We start from the raw sequence: 17,891 nt of genomic DNA on the forward strand, positions 1-17,891 counted from the left end.
ATCCTGTCTGCCTCACTCCCCACAGGGGTAGGAGTAGCATGAGATAGATTTCAGAATTTTTTCTGTACAATTACAATGTGTGTGTGTATACATTAATAAATATACACACTAATATATATAGAGAGATATATACATATCAGTTATGTAAATATAACCTACATCTGTTTGGTTTGCAACATAATATTAATATCTACTGGCTAAGAAGCATTATAAATGCTTCCCCCTCCATGATTATCCTTCCCTTTTTTGATTTTTCCTTAAGTATCATACTATCATGCAACTGCTTAAATGTTACCTTGGACTATCTTTCTAGTTGTTTTGACCTCCTTACAGAAGACAGAGCAAAGTCTAATTTCTCCTAAATACTACATTACAAACTCAGGTGTTCAATAAGTTCCTATCAATTAATATTAGTGATATAATATATATTATTTAGCAATAAAGTTTTAAAAAATGAGCCGCCACAGAAGTTGCCAACCTAGGTATCACTAGAGACACAGGTCTAAATCTAAAACTTGAGGTCGTTTAGGTAAAGAAAAAAAAAAAACACTACAGTTATAAAAATATTCAAACAAATTAATTTTTCAGTAACTGAAAGTTTGTACCTTTTGACCACCTTCACCCATCTCACCCACCCCTACTTACCCCGTCTCTGGCAACCACCAACCTGTTTTCTGTAAGTTGGGGGTATTTTTATTTTATTCCACATATAAATGAGATCATTCAGTATCTATCTCTGACTTTATTTCACTTAGCATAATGCCCTCACAGTCCATCCATGGCAGGATTTCCTTTTTTTTTTTTTCTTATGGCTGAATAATATCCGTGCGTGTGTGTGTACACATACATACATTTTTTTAATCCATTCATCTATCAAAATCGGTATTTAGGTTGCTTCCAAGTCTTGGCTGTTGTAAATAATGCTGCATTGAGCATGAGGGTGCAGATATCTTTTCATAGTGTTTTGTTTCCTTTTAGATAAGAATTCCAGAAGTGGAACTGCTGGATCATTTGGAAGTTCAGTATTTTTTTTTTTATGAACCTCCATACTATTTTTCATAGCATCTGTACCAATTTACATTCCCATCAACAGCACACAAGGGCTTCCTTCTCTCTACATGCTTGCCAACCCTTGTTATTTCTTATCTTTTTGATCAGTCCTTCTAACTGGTGTGAGGTGATAGCTCATTGTGGTTCTGATTTGCATTTCCTTGAGGATTAGTGATGCTGAGCACCTTTTCATGTACCTTTTTGGCCATTTCTATGTCTTAGTTGGAAAAATATCTATTCAGATCTTCTGCCCATTTTTTAATCAGATAGGACTTTTACTATGGAGTTGTAGGAGTTCTTTAGAATTAATTTTTAAAAATATTACTATACTTCTAAAATAGTTTTATTTTGTTTTGTTAGTAGGCTCCAAACCCAGTGCAGAACCCAATGTGGGGCTCGATCTCACAACCCTGAGACCATGACCTATGACAAAATCAAGAGTCAGATGCTTAACCAACTGATCCATCCAAAGGCCCCTAAGATAGTTTTCAAAAGACCCTAAGAAATACAATTTCCATCTACTCAGTAAGGCCCTGTTGAAATCTTTTTCATCAAAGCCATTCCGACCACTTTAATCAAGACAAAACTCTTTACCAAGGATTCTCAAAGCACCAACACCATGTGACTTTAGCGCTTATTTACCTCTGTTGCCGCTCGATCTATTACAGAAATTAATTTGATTTTCTAGTTAGAACACTAGCATTCTCATTGTAAAGAAATCAAATAGGACAGGAGAGGGAATCGTTTACGCGTCTGACGGATATTTCAGACTATCTTCATACACACTTGTAAATAGTTTGTTAATGTTCCTTTTGTGAATATATTTTTGTGCCAGATTTCAGGGAGGGCTGTGTGTGTGCTTAAAAAAAGATGATCACAATCTACATCACGTCTTTTTGCACTTTATATTATGGAAACTGTCAACATACAGAGAGATGGGTAAAACATTTTTTAAAAACCCAACAGAACATTTCAATAAATCCAACTCATCCATTGCTTAGCTTTAATAATTGTAAATATGTAACACATCTGTTTTCTCTGATCCATACCCACTCCCTCCATGAATATTTAAGTAAATTGGAAGCTTCATGACATTTCATCTTTAAATATTTTACCTGAATGACTAAAACTCTAAGGCATTTTAGGAAATTCAGACACAAGACTATTATCATACTTTTAAATATTAATACTAATTCCTTAACATTTTAAAATATATACTCAGTAATCACATTTCCACATATGGGAATTCTACATTTGTGGTAAAATTCACAGACAATGAAATGCAAGAATCCTGAATATACAGTTCTTAAAGGTTTGGCAAATCAATACCCTTGTAACATATTTTCCCATCAAGACACAGAACTTTTCATTCACCTCAGAAAATTCTCCTGTACCTCTTTTCAGTCAATCTCTCCCAACATCAGAGACAACCATTTGCTGAATTTTTAAAATTGTTTTTATCTTACCTCTAGTAGAGTTATTAGACAGGGTTAATTTCAGGGATACAATATAGTGCATCAACACTTCCATACATGACCCTGTGTTCATTGTAAGTGCCCTCCTTAATCCCTATCACCTATTACACCCATTCCCCCATCCACCTCCCTTCTGGTATATATCCAACTACATATACAGCCAACTATACATCCAACTATTCAACTATTAGTTAAGAGTCTGTTTCTTAGTTTGTGTCTCTTTTCCCCCTTTGCTCATTTGTTTTTTAAATTCTACACATGAATCATATGGTATTTGTCTTTCTCTGACTGATTTTACACTCTCTAGCTACAATCATGTTGTTGGAAATGGCAAGACTGCAATCTTTTTATGGCAAATAATATCCCAAATATATATGTATATATCCCCCACAACTTCTTAACCATTCATCTACTGATGGACACTTGGGCTGCTCCCATATCTTGGCTATTGTAAATAATGCTGCTATAAACAGAGGGGTGCATGTATCCCTTTGAATTCGTGTTCTTGTATTTTTTTTGAAGTTTTTATTTTTTTATTCGACACAAGAAAGAGAGCACCCCAGGGATCAGGAGAGGGAGAAGAAGGCTCCCTGCCAAGTAGGCAGCCCAATGCAGGGCTTGATCCCAGCGTCCTGGGATCATAACCTAAGACGAAGGCAGACACTGAATGGAATGGGCCACCCAGATGCCCTTGTGTTCTTGTGTTTTTTGGATAATACACAGCAGTGCGACTACTGGATTATAGGGTAATTCCATTTTTAATTTTTTGAGGAAACGCCATGCTGTCTTCCATAGTGACTACACCAGTCTGCACTCCAACAGTACACAAGCATTCCTTTTTCTCCACATCCTTGTCAACAATGGTGTTTGTGTTTTTGATGTTAACCATTCTGACAGGTGTGAGGTAGTATCTCATTGCAGTTTTGATCTGCATTTCCCTGATAAGGAGTGATGCTTAGCATCTTCTCATGTGTCTGCTGGCCATCTACATATCTTCTTTGGAGAAATACCTGTTTATGTCTCCTGCCCATTTTTTAATTGGATTCTTTGTTTTGGGGAGTGTGGAGTTGTATCAGTTCTTTATATATTTTGGAGACCAACCCTTTATCAGAAATGTCATTTGCAAATATCTTCTCCCACTCAACAGATTGCCTTTCAGTCTTGTCGACTGCTTCCTTTACTGTGCAAAAAGCTTTTTATTTTGATGTAGTCTCAATACTTTGTCAGAGAAATTACTGCCTCTGTTCTCTTCTGGATTTTTATGGTTTCAGGTATCATATTTAGGTCTTTAATGAATTTTGCATTTATTTTTGTGTACAGTGTAAGAAAGTTGTCTAGTTTCATTCTTTTGCATGTAGCTGTCCGGTTTTCCCAACACCATTTATGGAAGATACTTTTTCCCACTAGATATTCTTTCCTGCTTTGTCAAAGATTAATTGACTATAATTATGGGCTTATTTCTGGGTTTTCTAATCTGTTCCACTGATCTATGTGTCTATTTTTGTGCCAGTTCCATACTGTTTTGATTAATATGGCTTTGTAATATAACTTGAAGCCTGGAATTGTGATACCACCAGCTTAGGTTTTCTTTTTCAAGATTGTTTTGGCTATTCGGGGTGTTCTGTGGTTCCACAAAAATTTTAGGTTTTGTTCTAATTTGGTGAAAAATGTTGGTATTTTGATAGGGACTACATTTAAATCTGTAGACTGCTTTGGGTAATACAGACATTTTAACAATATTTTGCTCTTCCGATCATGAGCATGGAATGTCTTTCCATTTTTATATCTTCTTAAATTTCTTTCATCGGTATTTTACAGTTTTCAGAGTACAGGTCTTTCACCTCTTTGGCTAAGTTTATTCCTACAGATTTTATTATTTTTGGTACAAGTGTAAATGTGATTGTTTTCTTAATTTCTCTTTCTGCTGCTTTGTTATTAGTATATAGAACTGCAACAGATTTCTGTATGGTGATTTTGTACCCTGAGATTTGATTTAATTCACTTATCAGCTCTAGTAGTCTCTTGGTGGAGTCTTTAGGATTTTCCATATATATCATGTCATCTGCAAACAGTGAAAGTTTTGCTTCTTCCTTATCTATTTGGATGCCCTTTATTTCTTTCTGTTGTTTGATTGTTGTGGCTAGGACTTCCAGTACTATGTTGAATAAAAGTGGTGAGAGTGGACATCCTTGTCTTGTGTCCAACCTAGGGGAAAAGCTCTCAGTATTTATGATATATATTATGATATATATCATATATATCATATATGATATATATGATATGATATATATATATATGATATATATTACTTATGATGTTCCCTGTGAGTTTTTCATGTAAGTCCTTGATTTGTTGATGTTCCCTCTAAACCTACTTTGTTGTGGGTTATTATGAATGGATGTTTTACTTTATTACGTGCTTTTCCCCCATCTATTGAAAGGATCATATGGTTCTTATCCTTTCTCTTATTGGTGTGATGTATCACACTGATTGATTTGGGAATACTGAACCACCCTGGAAATCCAGAAATAAATCCCACTTGACTGTGGTGAATGATTATTTTAATGTATGGTTGGATTTGGTTTGCTAGTATTTTGTTGAGGATTTTTGCATCTATGTCATTAGAGGTTTGGACTGTAGTTCTTTTTTTTGGTGGTATCTTTATTTGTTTTTGGTATCAGGGTAATGCTGGCCTCAGAGAATAGATTTGGAAGTTTTCCTTCTTCTATTTTTTGGGATAGTTTCAGAAGAATAGCTATTAACTCTTCTTTAAATGTTTGGTAGAATTCACCTGTGAAGCCATCTGGCCCTGCACTTTTTTTTGTTGGGAGGTTTTTTACCCCCAAGATCTTATTTATTCATTTGAGAGAGAGAGAGCACGAGCAGGGCAGAGAGGCAGAGGGAGAAGCAGACTCCCCCCCCTCCCCGGGGGCCAGATGAGGAGCTTAATCCCAGGACCTGGAGATCATGACCTGAGCCAAAGGCAGATGCTTAATCATCTGAACCACCCAAGGAACCCTGGAGTTTTTTATTACTGATTCAACATCAGTATGTTCAAATTTTCTATTTCTTCCTGCTTTAGTTTTGGTAGGTTAATTTATCCATTTCTTCTAGGTTATCCAATTTGTTGGCATATAATTTTTCATAATATTCTGACAGTCTTTTGAATTTCTGTGATACTGGTTATTTCTCTCTCATTTGTGATTTTTGAGTCCTTTTTTTCTTGATCAATCTAGCTAGAGGCTTATCAATTTTGTTAATTTTTTTTCCAAAGAATCAGTTCCTCAGGATAGCTGGGTGGCTCAGTTGATGAAGCATCTGACTCTTGATTTTGACTCAGGTCATGATATCAGGGTTGTAAGATCAAGTCCCATGTGGAGCTCCACGGTAACAGTGGAGTCTGCTTAAAATTCTCTCTCCCCTACTGTCTATGCATGGCACGCATGCTCTCACTGAAAAAAAAAAGAAAAAAAAAAAAGGACCAGCTCCTGGTTTCATTGATCTATTGTTTTTCTAGTTTCTATACCATTTATTTCTGCTCTAATCTTTATTATTTCCTTCCTTCTGCTGACTTTGGGTTTTGTTTCTTGTTCTTAATTTTATAAAAATCTTTCTTCATTTGCACATTCAAGGAAAGGAATTAAAAATCCCAGTTTATGGGCCCCTGGGTGGCTCAGTTGGTTAAGCATCCAACTCTTAATTTCAGCTCAGGTCATGACCTCAAGATTGTGAGATCAAGCCTTGTGAGATGGGGACTGTGATCAAGATTGTGAGATGCTCAAGACTGTGAGCATCAGCCTCCATGCTCAGCAGAGGGTCTGTTTGAGGTTCTGCCCCTCCTCCCTCTGGCCCTCCTGCTGCTCATTCTCTCTGTCTCTAATAAATAAAATCTAAAGAAAAAAACCAGTCTAATGTGAAATCACTTTAATTCATTAATCACTTGTGATTATTTTATAGCTTTATTTTTTTTAAGACTTTATTTCTTTATTTGAGAGAGAGAGAGCATGCGTGCACATGAGAACATGAGTGCAGAGGAGGAGCAAAGGGAGAGGGACAAGCAGATCCCACACTGAGCATGGAGCCCAGTGTGGGGCTCAATCCCAAGACCCTGAGATCACAACCTTAGCCAAAATCAAGAGTCAGATACTTAACCCACTGAGCCACCCAGGTGCCCCAATTATTTTATAACTTTATTTAAAAACTTAATTGGTCCTTATAGTCATAAGAAGTCATATTCAGAGACCAAATTTCTACCTAATGATAAGAATCTCTTCTACAAAAACCTCTGCCCAACACTTAGTACTAATAATCTTATACTTCATATTCCATTGTTGTAAATTCTTAAAGCATAACAACCTGCTTTAAAATCTGATCAGGGGCACCTGGGTGGTTTAGACAGTTAAGCATCTGACTCTTGATTTCAGCTCAGTTAATGATCTCAGGGTTATGAGATCTAGCCCTGCATTGGGCTTCATACTGGGTGCGGAGCCTGCTTGAGTTTCTCTCTCTCCCTCTGCCCCACTCCTTACCTACTCACCTCATTTTCTCTCTTAAAAACAAAAGTAATAAAGAAGATCCTTGATTTAAAAAATAATAATAAAATACTATGATCAAATTTCTATGTACTTCACCATCAAAAGTAAAAAAAAACTTTCACTTTATTCCTCAAGCCAACTATAGGAATCATTCTGTTTTTAAATAGGTCAACTTTCAGACTAAAGCCTTAAAAAAATTTACTTTAAAATTAACAAGAAAAAAACTTCTACACCTTACCTGATTACAAGTATCAGATAAAGAGTGTATAGCTTCAGAGAACATACTTGCTGAACCCGTATAAATCCAGGCAAGAAATTTAAAGAAGCAGTTTAATCCATTGCTAGGAGAGAAAGATAAAACAATTTAGCATAGGTTTTGATAAAAATTTCTACCAAAAGCTTATTTGAGTACGTAAACCTCTGTACTAGATTCTGCTCCAAGTAAATTAAAAAGAATCTCTAACCTTTAGGAATTTATTATACTTTAGGTAACAAGAGAATAAATTTGAAAAATACAGATTATGATATCATTAAATATTCCAATGAAGAAACATGATATGTGTAAACAAATTACTTAAGTGTATTTTGAGAACCGATGAGAAGAGAATGTTTTATATTTGGATGAAGTAAAGTTAGGAAGGAAATTAAGTGTCTTATGTAGGTGAAAGAGATCTACACTTGGTATTGTCCAGCATACTAACGACAAAACCAAGACTTCGGTGAAAGTCTAGTTACTTAAACAGGCCAGATGTGAAGGTGCCATATGCCAGAGGTGAAAACAAATCTAGACCAAGCAGTCTCAGAGTCACACTAGAAGATAACAGATGCTAAAAATAAACAGCTAGCTGTTCAGATTCCAACAGTAATGACTGGCGCCGTTTATCTGGGGCACTACACTTAGCCACTTACCATGTTTTACTGTAACACTATTATTATATAAATATTAATATCCTCATTGTATAAACAAGGAAACTGTACATCCCCTCCAGCTACCCTTTCCCCTCTTTTCTACTTCAAATAATTTCTTGAAAGGATTGTATCTCCTCTTGCTATCTTCATTTTCCACATTTTGCATTAAGTCTTTGGTCCATTTAACAATGGCTTATGTTTCAGATACCTCGATTATTATCAATACCACAACTCTTTCTTGCCACTAAATTCCTGAAAATACTTTAGTATTTTCCTTAATCCCCCAGAAGCATTTGCCACTATTTTCTTAGAAGACTGTCTTCCTTGGCATCCATGATATCCCTGATTTTCTTTCATTCCAGGTTTGCTTTCCTTGCTTGCTCATTCCTCTTCTTCAGTCTCCTCTGCAGGCTCTTTCCTCTACCCATTTCACAGATGTTCACATTCTTCAAGATTTCCTCCTGAGGGATTTTTCTTCCACACACTTCATACACATTCTCCAGGTGATCTTTAATTACTCCTATGGCTTTAATTAACATCTCTATCTCAGTAACTCTCAACTCTAAGTCCCTAATCCAGCTCTCCTTTGTGAGCTTCAGACCAACATATATCAAAAATTATTAAGTACCTATTACGTACTGGGTATTACACTAAGCAGTTTACATATATTACATACATTCTTCCAGTGAAGAAAGTTTTAATTGCTAACCTCACAATACTGATGAGAAGAACTAATGCTGTTGACCAACTCCACTTGGGTGCCCTAACAGATCATTAAACTCAAAACTAAGCTCATCGTTTCCTTTTCTGCCACCCTGCCCCTCCTTCAAGTGCTCCTTCTCTCAGTGATGATGCCATAGCTATCCAACTGTCCAAATCAGAAGCCTGGGCACCATCCTTGACCATACCTCCTAAATATTTCTTGGACCTAAACATGCCTTTCCATCCCTACTTTCATTATCTCAGTTTAGTGCATCATCGTCTCTTCTCTGCATTACTGTACATGATGTCCTCCAGTCTAGTGCCCCTCCAATCCCTGAAGATGAGAATTATGAATTCTATCTTTGTATTTCAAGACCCTACCACAATTCCTGGCATGTCATATGTATATATTTTAGAAATAAACAAACTAATATATTACAGAATTAATACTTTTAAATATCCTAAAATAGATTCATCAGCAAAAGAGAAAAAAGATAACAATAGGAATCAAGAAGACAGAAGGAAAAAGAAGAGGCACAAATATCAGTTATGTTCTTCCAAGATAAGTGGGGCAAAACAAGAATGTAAATATTGTTCAGTAGATATGACCCAGGCTTGTTTACTCAAAAAATGATCTCAGCCAATTCACCTTTCTAAAAAAGAATTCTATCAACTCCAATGAAAATAAAAGAATTTTCAGAGAGCAACTATTCTTAGATCCTAACCTCTCCAAAAACCAACCCAGCACAAGCATGGATATCTATGTGGACTCTTCCTTCAACACTTTACTGACAATAATTAAAAAAGGTTCATTCAGGGGTGCCTGGGTGGCTCTGTTGTTAAATGTCTGCCTTCAGCTCAGGTCATGATCCCAGGGTCCTGGGATCGATCCCCGTATTGGGCTCCCTGCTCTCTCTCTCTCTGTGTCAAATAAATAAACAAACAAACAAATAAATAAATAAAATCTTAAAAAAAAAAAAAAGGGTTCATTCAACTTCCTTCTATAATAACATAAACATCTAACTCTTCACCTAAACGCCAAGTAATAAATTTTTACATTCATAGATGCACACATTAAAAATATTTTGATTTTAAGTGGTACTTACATGCAAATGGCAACCATCACCACTTTTCCTGGCCCTTTAAAAAAAACTGATGTCGTTCTGGACCGTGGCTATAAAAAACAAACAGACAAAAAACACAAAAAAAAATCTCTAAAATTTCCAGAGAACAGTTTGATGCTTATAAGTGATCTGACACACCAGAAAATATGTCCTCTATCAAACCCTCTAAACATCTAGATTTAGTTATTTGCTTCCTTTTCTCTACAATCTGCATGTTAAAAAGTGAGAAGATAGAAATTGAAAGCATATGTGAATCTCTTTCCAAAAACTTAACGTTTGTCTCTTTGTAAGTAATTTCCTGCCTGTTGCCAGGAAAGATCTGCGGTGGTTTCACAGAAACTAGGGATAAAATGATAAAAATGTATTGAACTGAAATCGATACACTCTACAATTTTTCCACTTCTTGAGCAACTTAACTTTTAAGGAACAGTCAAAGCCAAGTTTGCTTCTCCAATTTAACTCCTTATTACTCCCTAAATACCAAAGACCTCAAATGATAATGTTGAATTCCAAAAGAGACCAAAACAAAAGAAACAAACCAAGTAAAGAAAGCTATTTATCTTGAGTTAAATGTAGTTTCACTGTTCCTTCAATATATACTTTGTTTTTTCTCCTGCTCTGCCAGCATCATCTTCTACCACAATTTGTCTAGCTTTTACTCATCCCATTCCATGTTAGGCCAACTGGCACTTTTCTATTTAAAGCCATTCTTGGTCCATCACAGAGAATACTCACTCTGCTGTACATTTATTATTGAACTTTACATTTCTATTAAAGCACTTCATATAGTCTGCCTTATGTCATTTATTCAAGAAATATTTATTGTGCAACTACTACATGCCTGGCACAATTCTAGATGCTGGGACCTGACAGTAAACAAGAGTCCTGCCTTCATTGATCTCAAAATTGAGTCCAGGAAGATAGAGAATAAATCCATAAACAAATACATAACATCAGATAAGAATAAATATAATGAAGAAAATAGAACGGAGAAGATCATGTATGGGGGGGAGGGTGTATGTGGAAAGGGTTATTTTAGCTAGAGTATGAAAGAGGTTCAAAGATGAGAAGGCAGCAACCATGAAAAAATCTGAAGAATGGTTTCAGGCAGAGTATACACACAGGACATTTAAAGACGTGGAAAGAAATAAACTTGGTGTGTGGAAAGGACAAAATAAGCTTAATGTGACTAAGAGCATAGAAAGCAAGGAAAATGGTAGGGGTTGAGGACAGAGAAAGAGGCAGGGACCATATTCCACAGGATTTCGGAAACTATGGTAAGGAGTATAACTCTTATTCTACTGGCAAAAAGAAGGCACCACATGATTTTAAGCAGATATTTGGTATAGTCTAATTTGGGTTTTACAAAGACATAGCTTATAATGCAGAGAATAGGGACATCTGGGCAGTTCGGTCAGTTAAGCATCTGCTTTTGGCTCAGGTCATGATCCCTGGGATCATGAGTCCTGGGATCGAGTCCCACAACAGGCTCCTTGCTCAGCAGAAGCAAATTATGGGGACAAAGCAGAGATGGAGAAAACAATTAGGAGGGTAGTCCTGGTAAAGGATGGTGATGGTTGAGACTAAGGTTTCAATAAGAGGCATGGTGAGCAGCAGTTATACTAGGCATCTATCTTGGAGAAAATGCCAGTTGGATCTGCTAATGGGATTTAAACATAAAAGGGTCTATAATGAATCTCTAATATTTGGAGACTGAGTAAATAACCCAAGGAGGTTTTTTTTGTTTTTTTTTGTTTTTTTTTTTCAGAAGAGATGAAGGAAGTGAAGGTATTAATGAAGTCCAAGGAGAACCAGGAGAAAGACTGTCTTAGGCTCCTAGAGAACAAGGTGTTCCAAGGAAAAGGAATACTTCCGCTGGTGACCTGCACTTGACTATTCCTTCCCTCTTGGATTTCCATGAGAAGAGACGTCCCCCCCCCCCAATACTGGTGGCCTCCCCTCCTCCCCAGTGGCTGTCTGGGGGTTGACTAAGTAAGTGTAGTAAGGTAAATTTAGAAGAGAATGCTGGGCATATTTATGAGCATCCTCCTTTATTTTGGGAGTTGGTAGACATTTTCTTCTGTTCTTTCTCGGCTCTGTATTTGGACAAGACAGGTAGAGGTGTCTACAGTTTACTGGGTAAGTCTAAATCAGAAGAGTCTTGAGGTGCCTGGGTGGCTCAGTGGGTTAAGCCTCTGCCTTCAGCTCAGGTCATGATCTCAGGGTCCTGGGATGGAGCCCCGCATCGGGCTCTCTGCTCGGCAGGGAGCCTGCTTCCTCCTCTCTCTCTGCCTGCCTCTCTGCCTACTTGTGATCTCTGCCTGTCAAATAAATAAATAAACAAATCTTTAAAAATAAATAAATAGATCAGAAGAGTCTTTAAGGTCTAATGTAATGGACTGGAACTCTGAGAAACAGATGAGGAAAACAAATAAGGAGTCAGATTTCAGGTTGTTACTGGGGTCATGCCACGTAAGAGTTACTTACTTCTTGGTAAGTCACCACAGCTTATGGCAGTTTTGTTCCCTTGCACGCAGACCACAATGGCCCTGAAGAGGGACAAATAGCCCACACTGAAACTGCAGGTCCTGTAAGTCAGGCTGCTGCCGCGTACACTTGGATTCTATAGAATTTCTATAGAATTGGCTGCTTATTGCCAAGAAAGCTGAGGTGAGATTTCTTATCAGGAATTAGGAGAGAAAAATGACTATTTAAATGTCTTCTCACTTTTACAGTGTTTTGCAGTCAGGTCTGCAGACCAGGACACCTCCTACGTCCCCTGCGGACAACAGAACATAAGAGGGAGCTTCTAGATTTTAAGTGTTAAGGCCAGCTCTTGACAATGTGCAATTAGATGCCCCCAAATTCTGTTTTGAACTGCCTCCAGAGCTAAGACCAGGAATTAGGCAGGAAGAAACCTTATCCATATGATTTTACTTGAACTTAGATTTGCAAACTATAAACGCTGACCATGGCTCTAGATTTTTGAGTTCTATTGTTGATTAATAAATAAAAACTAGAGTACGTTTGTTTTATTATAATGAGAATGTGCTATGTCTTTTGGCTGAATAAAGAAAAACAAAACTCCAAAAAATTATTTTAGGAACAGTAAAAAAAAAAAATGCAGAGAGATAAATGAAAAGATGCTGTTTAAGGTGGATGATGAGAAATATGTCTTTAGAAGAAAGGTGCAAGAACTTTTGGGATAAATAAGACAGACAAGGAAGGAAAATGAGATCTTAAAAAGTAGAATAAAATGTCTTAAGGGAAAAAAGATTTACGGAGCTCAAATAGCTGATAAAAAAATTATTACAGAAAAGGTGAAAACATGTTGGTTGTTAGATCAGAAATAGTGACAAAGTCCAAGGAAAAGCAAGAGATCTACAGGAGCCAGGATTCACAACACCCTTGGGAAGCATCCTATTAAAGCCACCCATAAATTCCGTAATAAAAGCAAGTGGAGAACTGACCCTTAGAGAGCAGAATGGCCAACACGCTGGGAATTACTGAAACTGGAAGATGGGTTCATCAAATATTTTTCTACTTTTGTATATATTTGAAATTTTTGATAATAATTTTTTAAAATATTGGAACAAAAACAGAAAATGCGGCAGTATTTCAAAAATGACTACCAGCCAATCAGCATAAAATACTCAAAGCACTACTGACACTTCAAAATTAAAACTGCAAGTGGAGATAAAGGTACTTCTAATGCTCTAAAGGACTATCACAAATAATTTCACAGAATTAGAATTCTAAGGAAAGGCACAAGAAAGGAGAAGTATATTAAAGGAGAAATGTATTAAAAGGACATTGAGAAATTAGGTATCAGACAGTTAGATACTGTTCTGATAAGAGAATGCTTTTGGCAGACCCAGAACATAGTGAGTTCATATATATCACTACTAGAGTTCCTCTAATACAAAGAAAAATATCACAGAAAAGCAAGTGGATCAGAAGGTGGGGGGAGTAGAAGAATTTCACATTTAATTTAAAAATATTAAGTATTTAACAGGACTAACCCCATATATTTCTGGAGAAGGAAAGCAACCATCTTCAGTAGAAGAGTGAATGTTTTTTACAGAAATATGGGAACAGTAGAGGGAAATTAAAGTGTTATCCTATTACTACAAAAAAAAAAAAGAGTATAATAGAAACAAATTCTAGGGGGCACCTGGGTGGCTCAGTTGGTTAAGTGTCTGTCTTTGGCTCAGGTCATGATCTCAGGGTCCTGGGATCAAGTCCCACATCTGGCTCCCTGCTCAGCAAGGGGGTCTGCGTCTCCCTCTCCCTTTGCCCTTAATCGTGCTCTCTCTCTCTTGCTCACTCTCTCTAATAAATAAATAAATAAAATCTTTTTTAAAAAATTCCATTCAAAACCTGGAACTTTTCAAGGTTGACAAGTATGACTCCTCAAAAGGCCTCTAGTGACATGGATTTCAGAAGTCAGTAGCTACTCTCAAAAATCTAGTGACAACGAACCTTCATGGGAAACAGACAGAACACCTAGGAACAGATTCTCCCAGGAGGCAGGTCTCACCAACCTATGTTATTCCACAGCAGCAGTGAAGAGGCTGGCTCCTGGGGCAAAGATTCCACCAATGGGATGCCAGAAACACAAAACTCAGAGAGGAAATTGAAATTAAGGAGTTCTGAATACAATGAATAGAAAAGAACAAATAAAATATGACTAGAGTTGTCATCACTGCCAACCAAAACTTTGCCAAAAGGGAGCAATGTCTGAAATGTAACTCAGAAGAAAGGAGACAATCTGCACAGCTAGTCTTTTCTCCAAATAGGACCTTCACTTCTTGACAGGAGATATCTCCCAACTAAGTATAAATGCAACGTTGGCTCTGGACATGATTACTTGGTATGTTGGAGGTACTGGTGACTTTGATAAAAGCCATTACAGTGGACTGGTGGGGATGAAAGCCCAAATGAAGAGGATTCAGAAGAGAATAAGAGGTAGGATGATAAAGGTAAACTTTCTATACTGGTCTCAATATCAATTTCCTTCTAATAGGAAGTATTCTGGCACACAAGTAGATAAGTTAGTAAATCTGGTGATGAAAAGTGAGGTACTTTTATCTGATTACAACTATTTTTTTCAGTGAAAGATGAAGCAAGGTCATCAGCTGAAGAGGAAGTCTGTAGGAAGTTTGGGAAGACAGGAAAAGTATGCAACAGCTGTTTCACAGAGTGAGAGACTGAACGCATTATGGAAGTTCAGTAAGACTGTCAAATAATATTGTGTCCACTGATTTTATATATACTCATATAATAAGTAAGAACAATCAGAATGGCTGTGTAATTTTCTTGTCCAAGGGCTAAACTTTTTGAGTACAAGCAGAGAAGTGGCAGTTTGAATATTTAATCAGGGTTAGAAGTAGGAGAGAGGACAAAGGAAATTAAAGGTGTATACAAAAGAGTTAAATTTTGCTAAAAACCTAAGAAAATAAAGTCTTCTCCCTTACCTGTATCTATATACTTATGGTTTATAACATGTTATGAATTTAAAGAGAAATTATGTCCCAGTTTTTTTTTTAATTTCAAGAAAACCAAACAGAGACAGACTATATAATTCAGTAAATTACACTGTGCTCAAGAAAATCTTGAATTATGATCAGACATGCTAAAATTTCACAATGGACTGATACTAAAATTTCACTGTGCAAAAATATACACATGTAACATTATCAGAAAGATAATCTTACCTTGGTGTTTCCCAGGAAGTCTCTATATTCTCTTAGTATCTTTTGGTTTCTAAATAGCCCTTTATAAGAAAAGAATTACAAAATACATTTAGCTCATACATATTCTATCAGTCACATTCCACACTAACACAATTATTCTTTTTAAGAGTAGGTTAAATATCTTCTATTGGCTATCAGTAAAAGTATTGGATTATTATAAAAAATCTGGATCTGCGACCTGGATAAAAAATGGGCAAAGGACTAGAACAGACCTTTCTCCAAAGATGATATACAAATGGCTAACAAGCACAACATTAAAGAATGCTCCTATCAAACTCCTTATGGAAAAATGCAAATTAAAACTAAAATAAGGTATCACCTCACACCCACCAGAATGGCCATTATCCAAAAACAAAACAAAACCAAGCTCAGAAAATAACAAGTGTTGGCAAGGATGTGAAGAAAGCGAAAACCATTTGTATGCTGGTGGGTCTGTAAAATGGTGCAACCGCCGTGGAAAGCAACATGGAGGGTTCCTCAAAAAATTAAAAACTACCATATGATCTAGCAATCCCACTTGGAGGTATACAACCAAAAAAAAAGGAAAAAGAAAAAAAGAAAAAGAAAAAAGCAAGCAAGGTCTCAAAGAAATATTTACATACTCATATTCAGAGCGCCACTATTCAGAATAGCCAAGAAGGGAAAGCTACCAAAATGTCCATGGATAAATAAAAGGCGGTATATGCATACAATGAAATATTATTCAGACTTAAAAAAGAAGGAAATCCTGGCACACAGATAAACCTTGAGGACATTAAGCTACCTGAAATCTCAGTTAAAAAGACAAATATTGTATATTTCTATTTATATGAGTCAAATTCATAGAGACAGAAAGTGGTTACCAGGGCTACAGGTAAGAGAAAAGGGGAACCATTTGTTTACAGAGTTTCAGTTTTATGTGATGAAAAAGCTCTGGGAAAAAAATTCCTAAAGACTTGTTTCTTAACATGTGAATATACTTAATAATTCCTTTAAAATGACAAATTCTGTTGTGTTTTTTAACACAACAAAAAAAGGCAGGGGGAAATGCAATGAGAGAAAGGTGCACTTTTAAAAATATTTATTTATTTGTTTATTTATTTATCTTAGAGGGTGGGGGTAGGAAGGGCTAGAAGTAGAGGAAGAAAAAGAATCTTAAGCAGGCTCTATGCCTACTGCAGAGCCTGAGGTTGGGCTTGATTTCACAAGCCAGAGATCATGACCTGAGCTGAAATCAAGAGTTGGACACTTACCCAACTGAGCCACCCAGGCGCCCCAGAAAGATACTTTGATATAAGATCCTCTTCTCAATATTATCTAAAAATATGAATTAATCTTTTTTTTTTAAGATTTTATTTATTTATTTGACAGAGATCACAAGTAGGCAGAGAAGCAGGCAGAAACAGAAGAGGAAGCAGGCTCCCTCTGAGCAGAGAGCCCGATGCGGGGCTCAATCCCAGGACTCTGGGATCATGACCTGAGCCAAAGGCAGAGGCTTTAACCCTCTGAGCCACCCAGGCGCCCCTGAATTACTTAATCTTGATAGAAGAACCAGTTCTTCAATTTTTAGCTCAAGGTTTAAAAATACAAGAAAAACAAATTTCTATTACTTTATTTTCTCAAACTGTGTTTAAATATTTCCTTTCATATATGTACAGCCTCATGGTATCATTATTTTAATAGCAGAAGACTGAAAACAACCTATGGGGGAATGACTGAATAAACCATGTTGTACCCCCCAAAATGGAGTATTATAAAAGGAATGAAGAAATGTCTTTATTTATTGCTACAGATTGGTCCTCAGGACATAATGTCAATAAAAAAACCAAAGACAGAAAGTATACCTTATTTATGAAAGGGGATGGGGAGGGAATTAATACCATATACATGCTATTTCATAGTATATTTTTTAATGGAAAAAATAATTCCAAAACTGATTTTTTAAATAGTTACCAATGTGAGAAGGAGAAACAGGGTGGAGAAGATAAGGATAGAAACTAAATTTCTCTGAAGGTTCTGTCTGGTAGATGTGACTTTGGAATCATATAAGTTATTTCTAAATATCAGAAGCAAAATGAAACAAATGAACCTCATTTTACATCTATTTGATGGTTTATCTATGCAGACAGAAATTTCAAGTGAATTTAAAACAAAGAAACATTATACATCCCTAGTGGAATATATACTAAAGACAAAAATGAAAGTCAAGAACACTTAAATCATCCTGATGGCAATAATATTGGTATTATTATTTTGAAACTACACCATGTTCTTTCTATATGTATGTATACACATATAAGAGTAAACCAAAAATATAATTATATTATTGGATTAAGAAATAAGATTTTCAGTGTAAGGAAA

General features: G+C 36.2%; 1 protein-coding gene across 1 annotated transcript in view; it reads right to left on the minus strand.

Moving 5' to 3' along the window:
- Positions 1–17,891, minus strand: part of SLC30A9 (solute carrier family 30 member 9) — an 82,857-nt gene that overhangs the window by 28,635 nt on the left and 36,331 nt on the right. The window contains exons 7-9 of the mRNA XM_032852645.1: positions 15,513–15,571; positions 9,778–9,845; positions 7,299–7,401 (exon numbers count right to left, since the gene is read on the minus strand). Of these exons, the coding sequence (XP_032708536.1) occupies positions 7,299–7,401; positions 9,778–9,845; positions 15,513–15,571 (230 nt within the window). The remainder of the gene's footprint in view (positions 1–7,298; positions 7,402–9,777; positions 9,846–15,512; positions 15,572–17,891) is intronic.

The sequence above is a fragment of the Lontra canadensis genome, unplaced genomic scaffold, assembly GCF_010015895.1.
Source record: "Lontra canadensis isolate GAN:19392208 unplaced genomic scaffold, GSC_riverotter_1.0 scaffold1, whole genome shotgun sequence".
NCBI lineage: Eukaryota > Metazoa > Chordata > Mammalia > Carnivora > Mustelidae > Lontra > Lontra canadensis.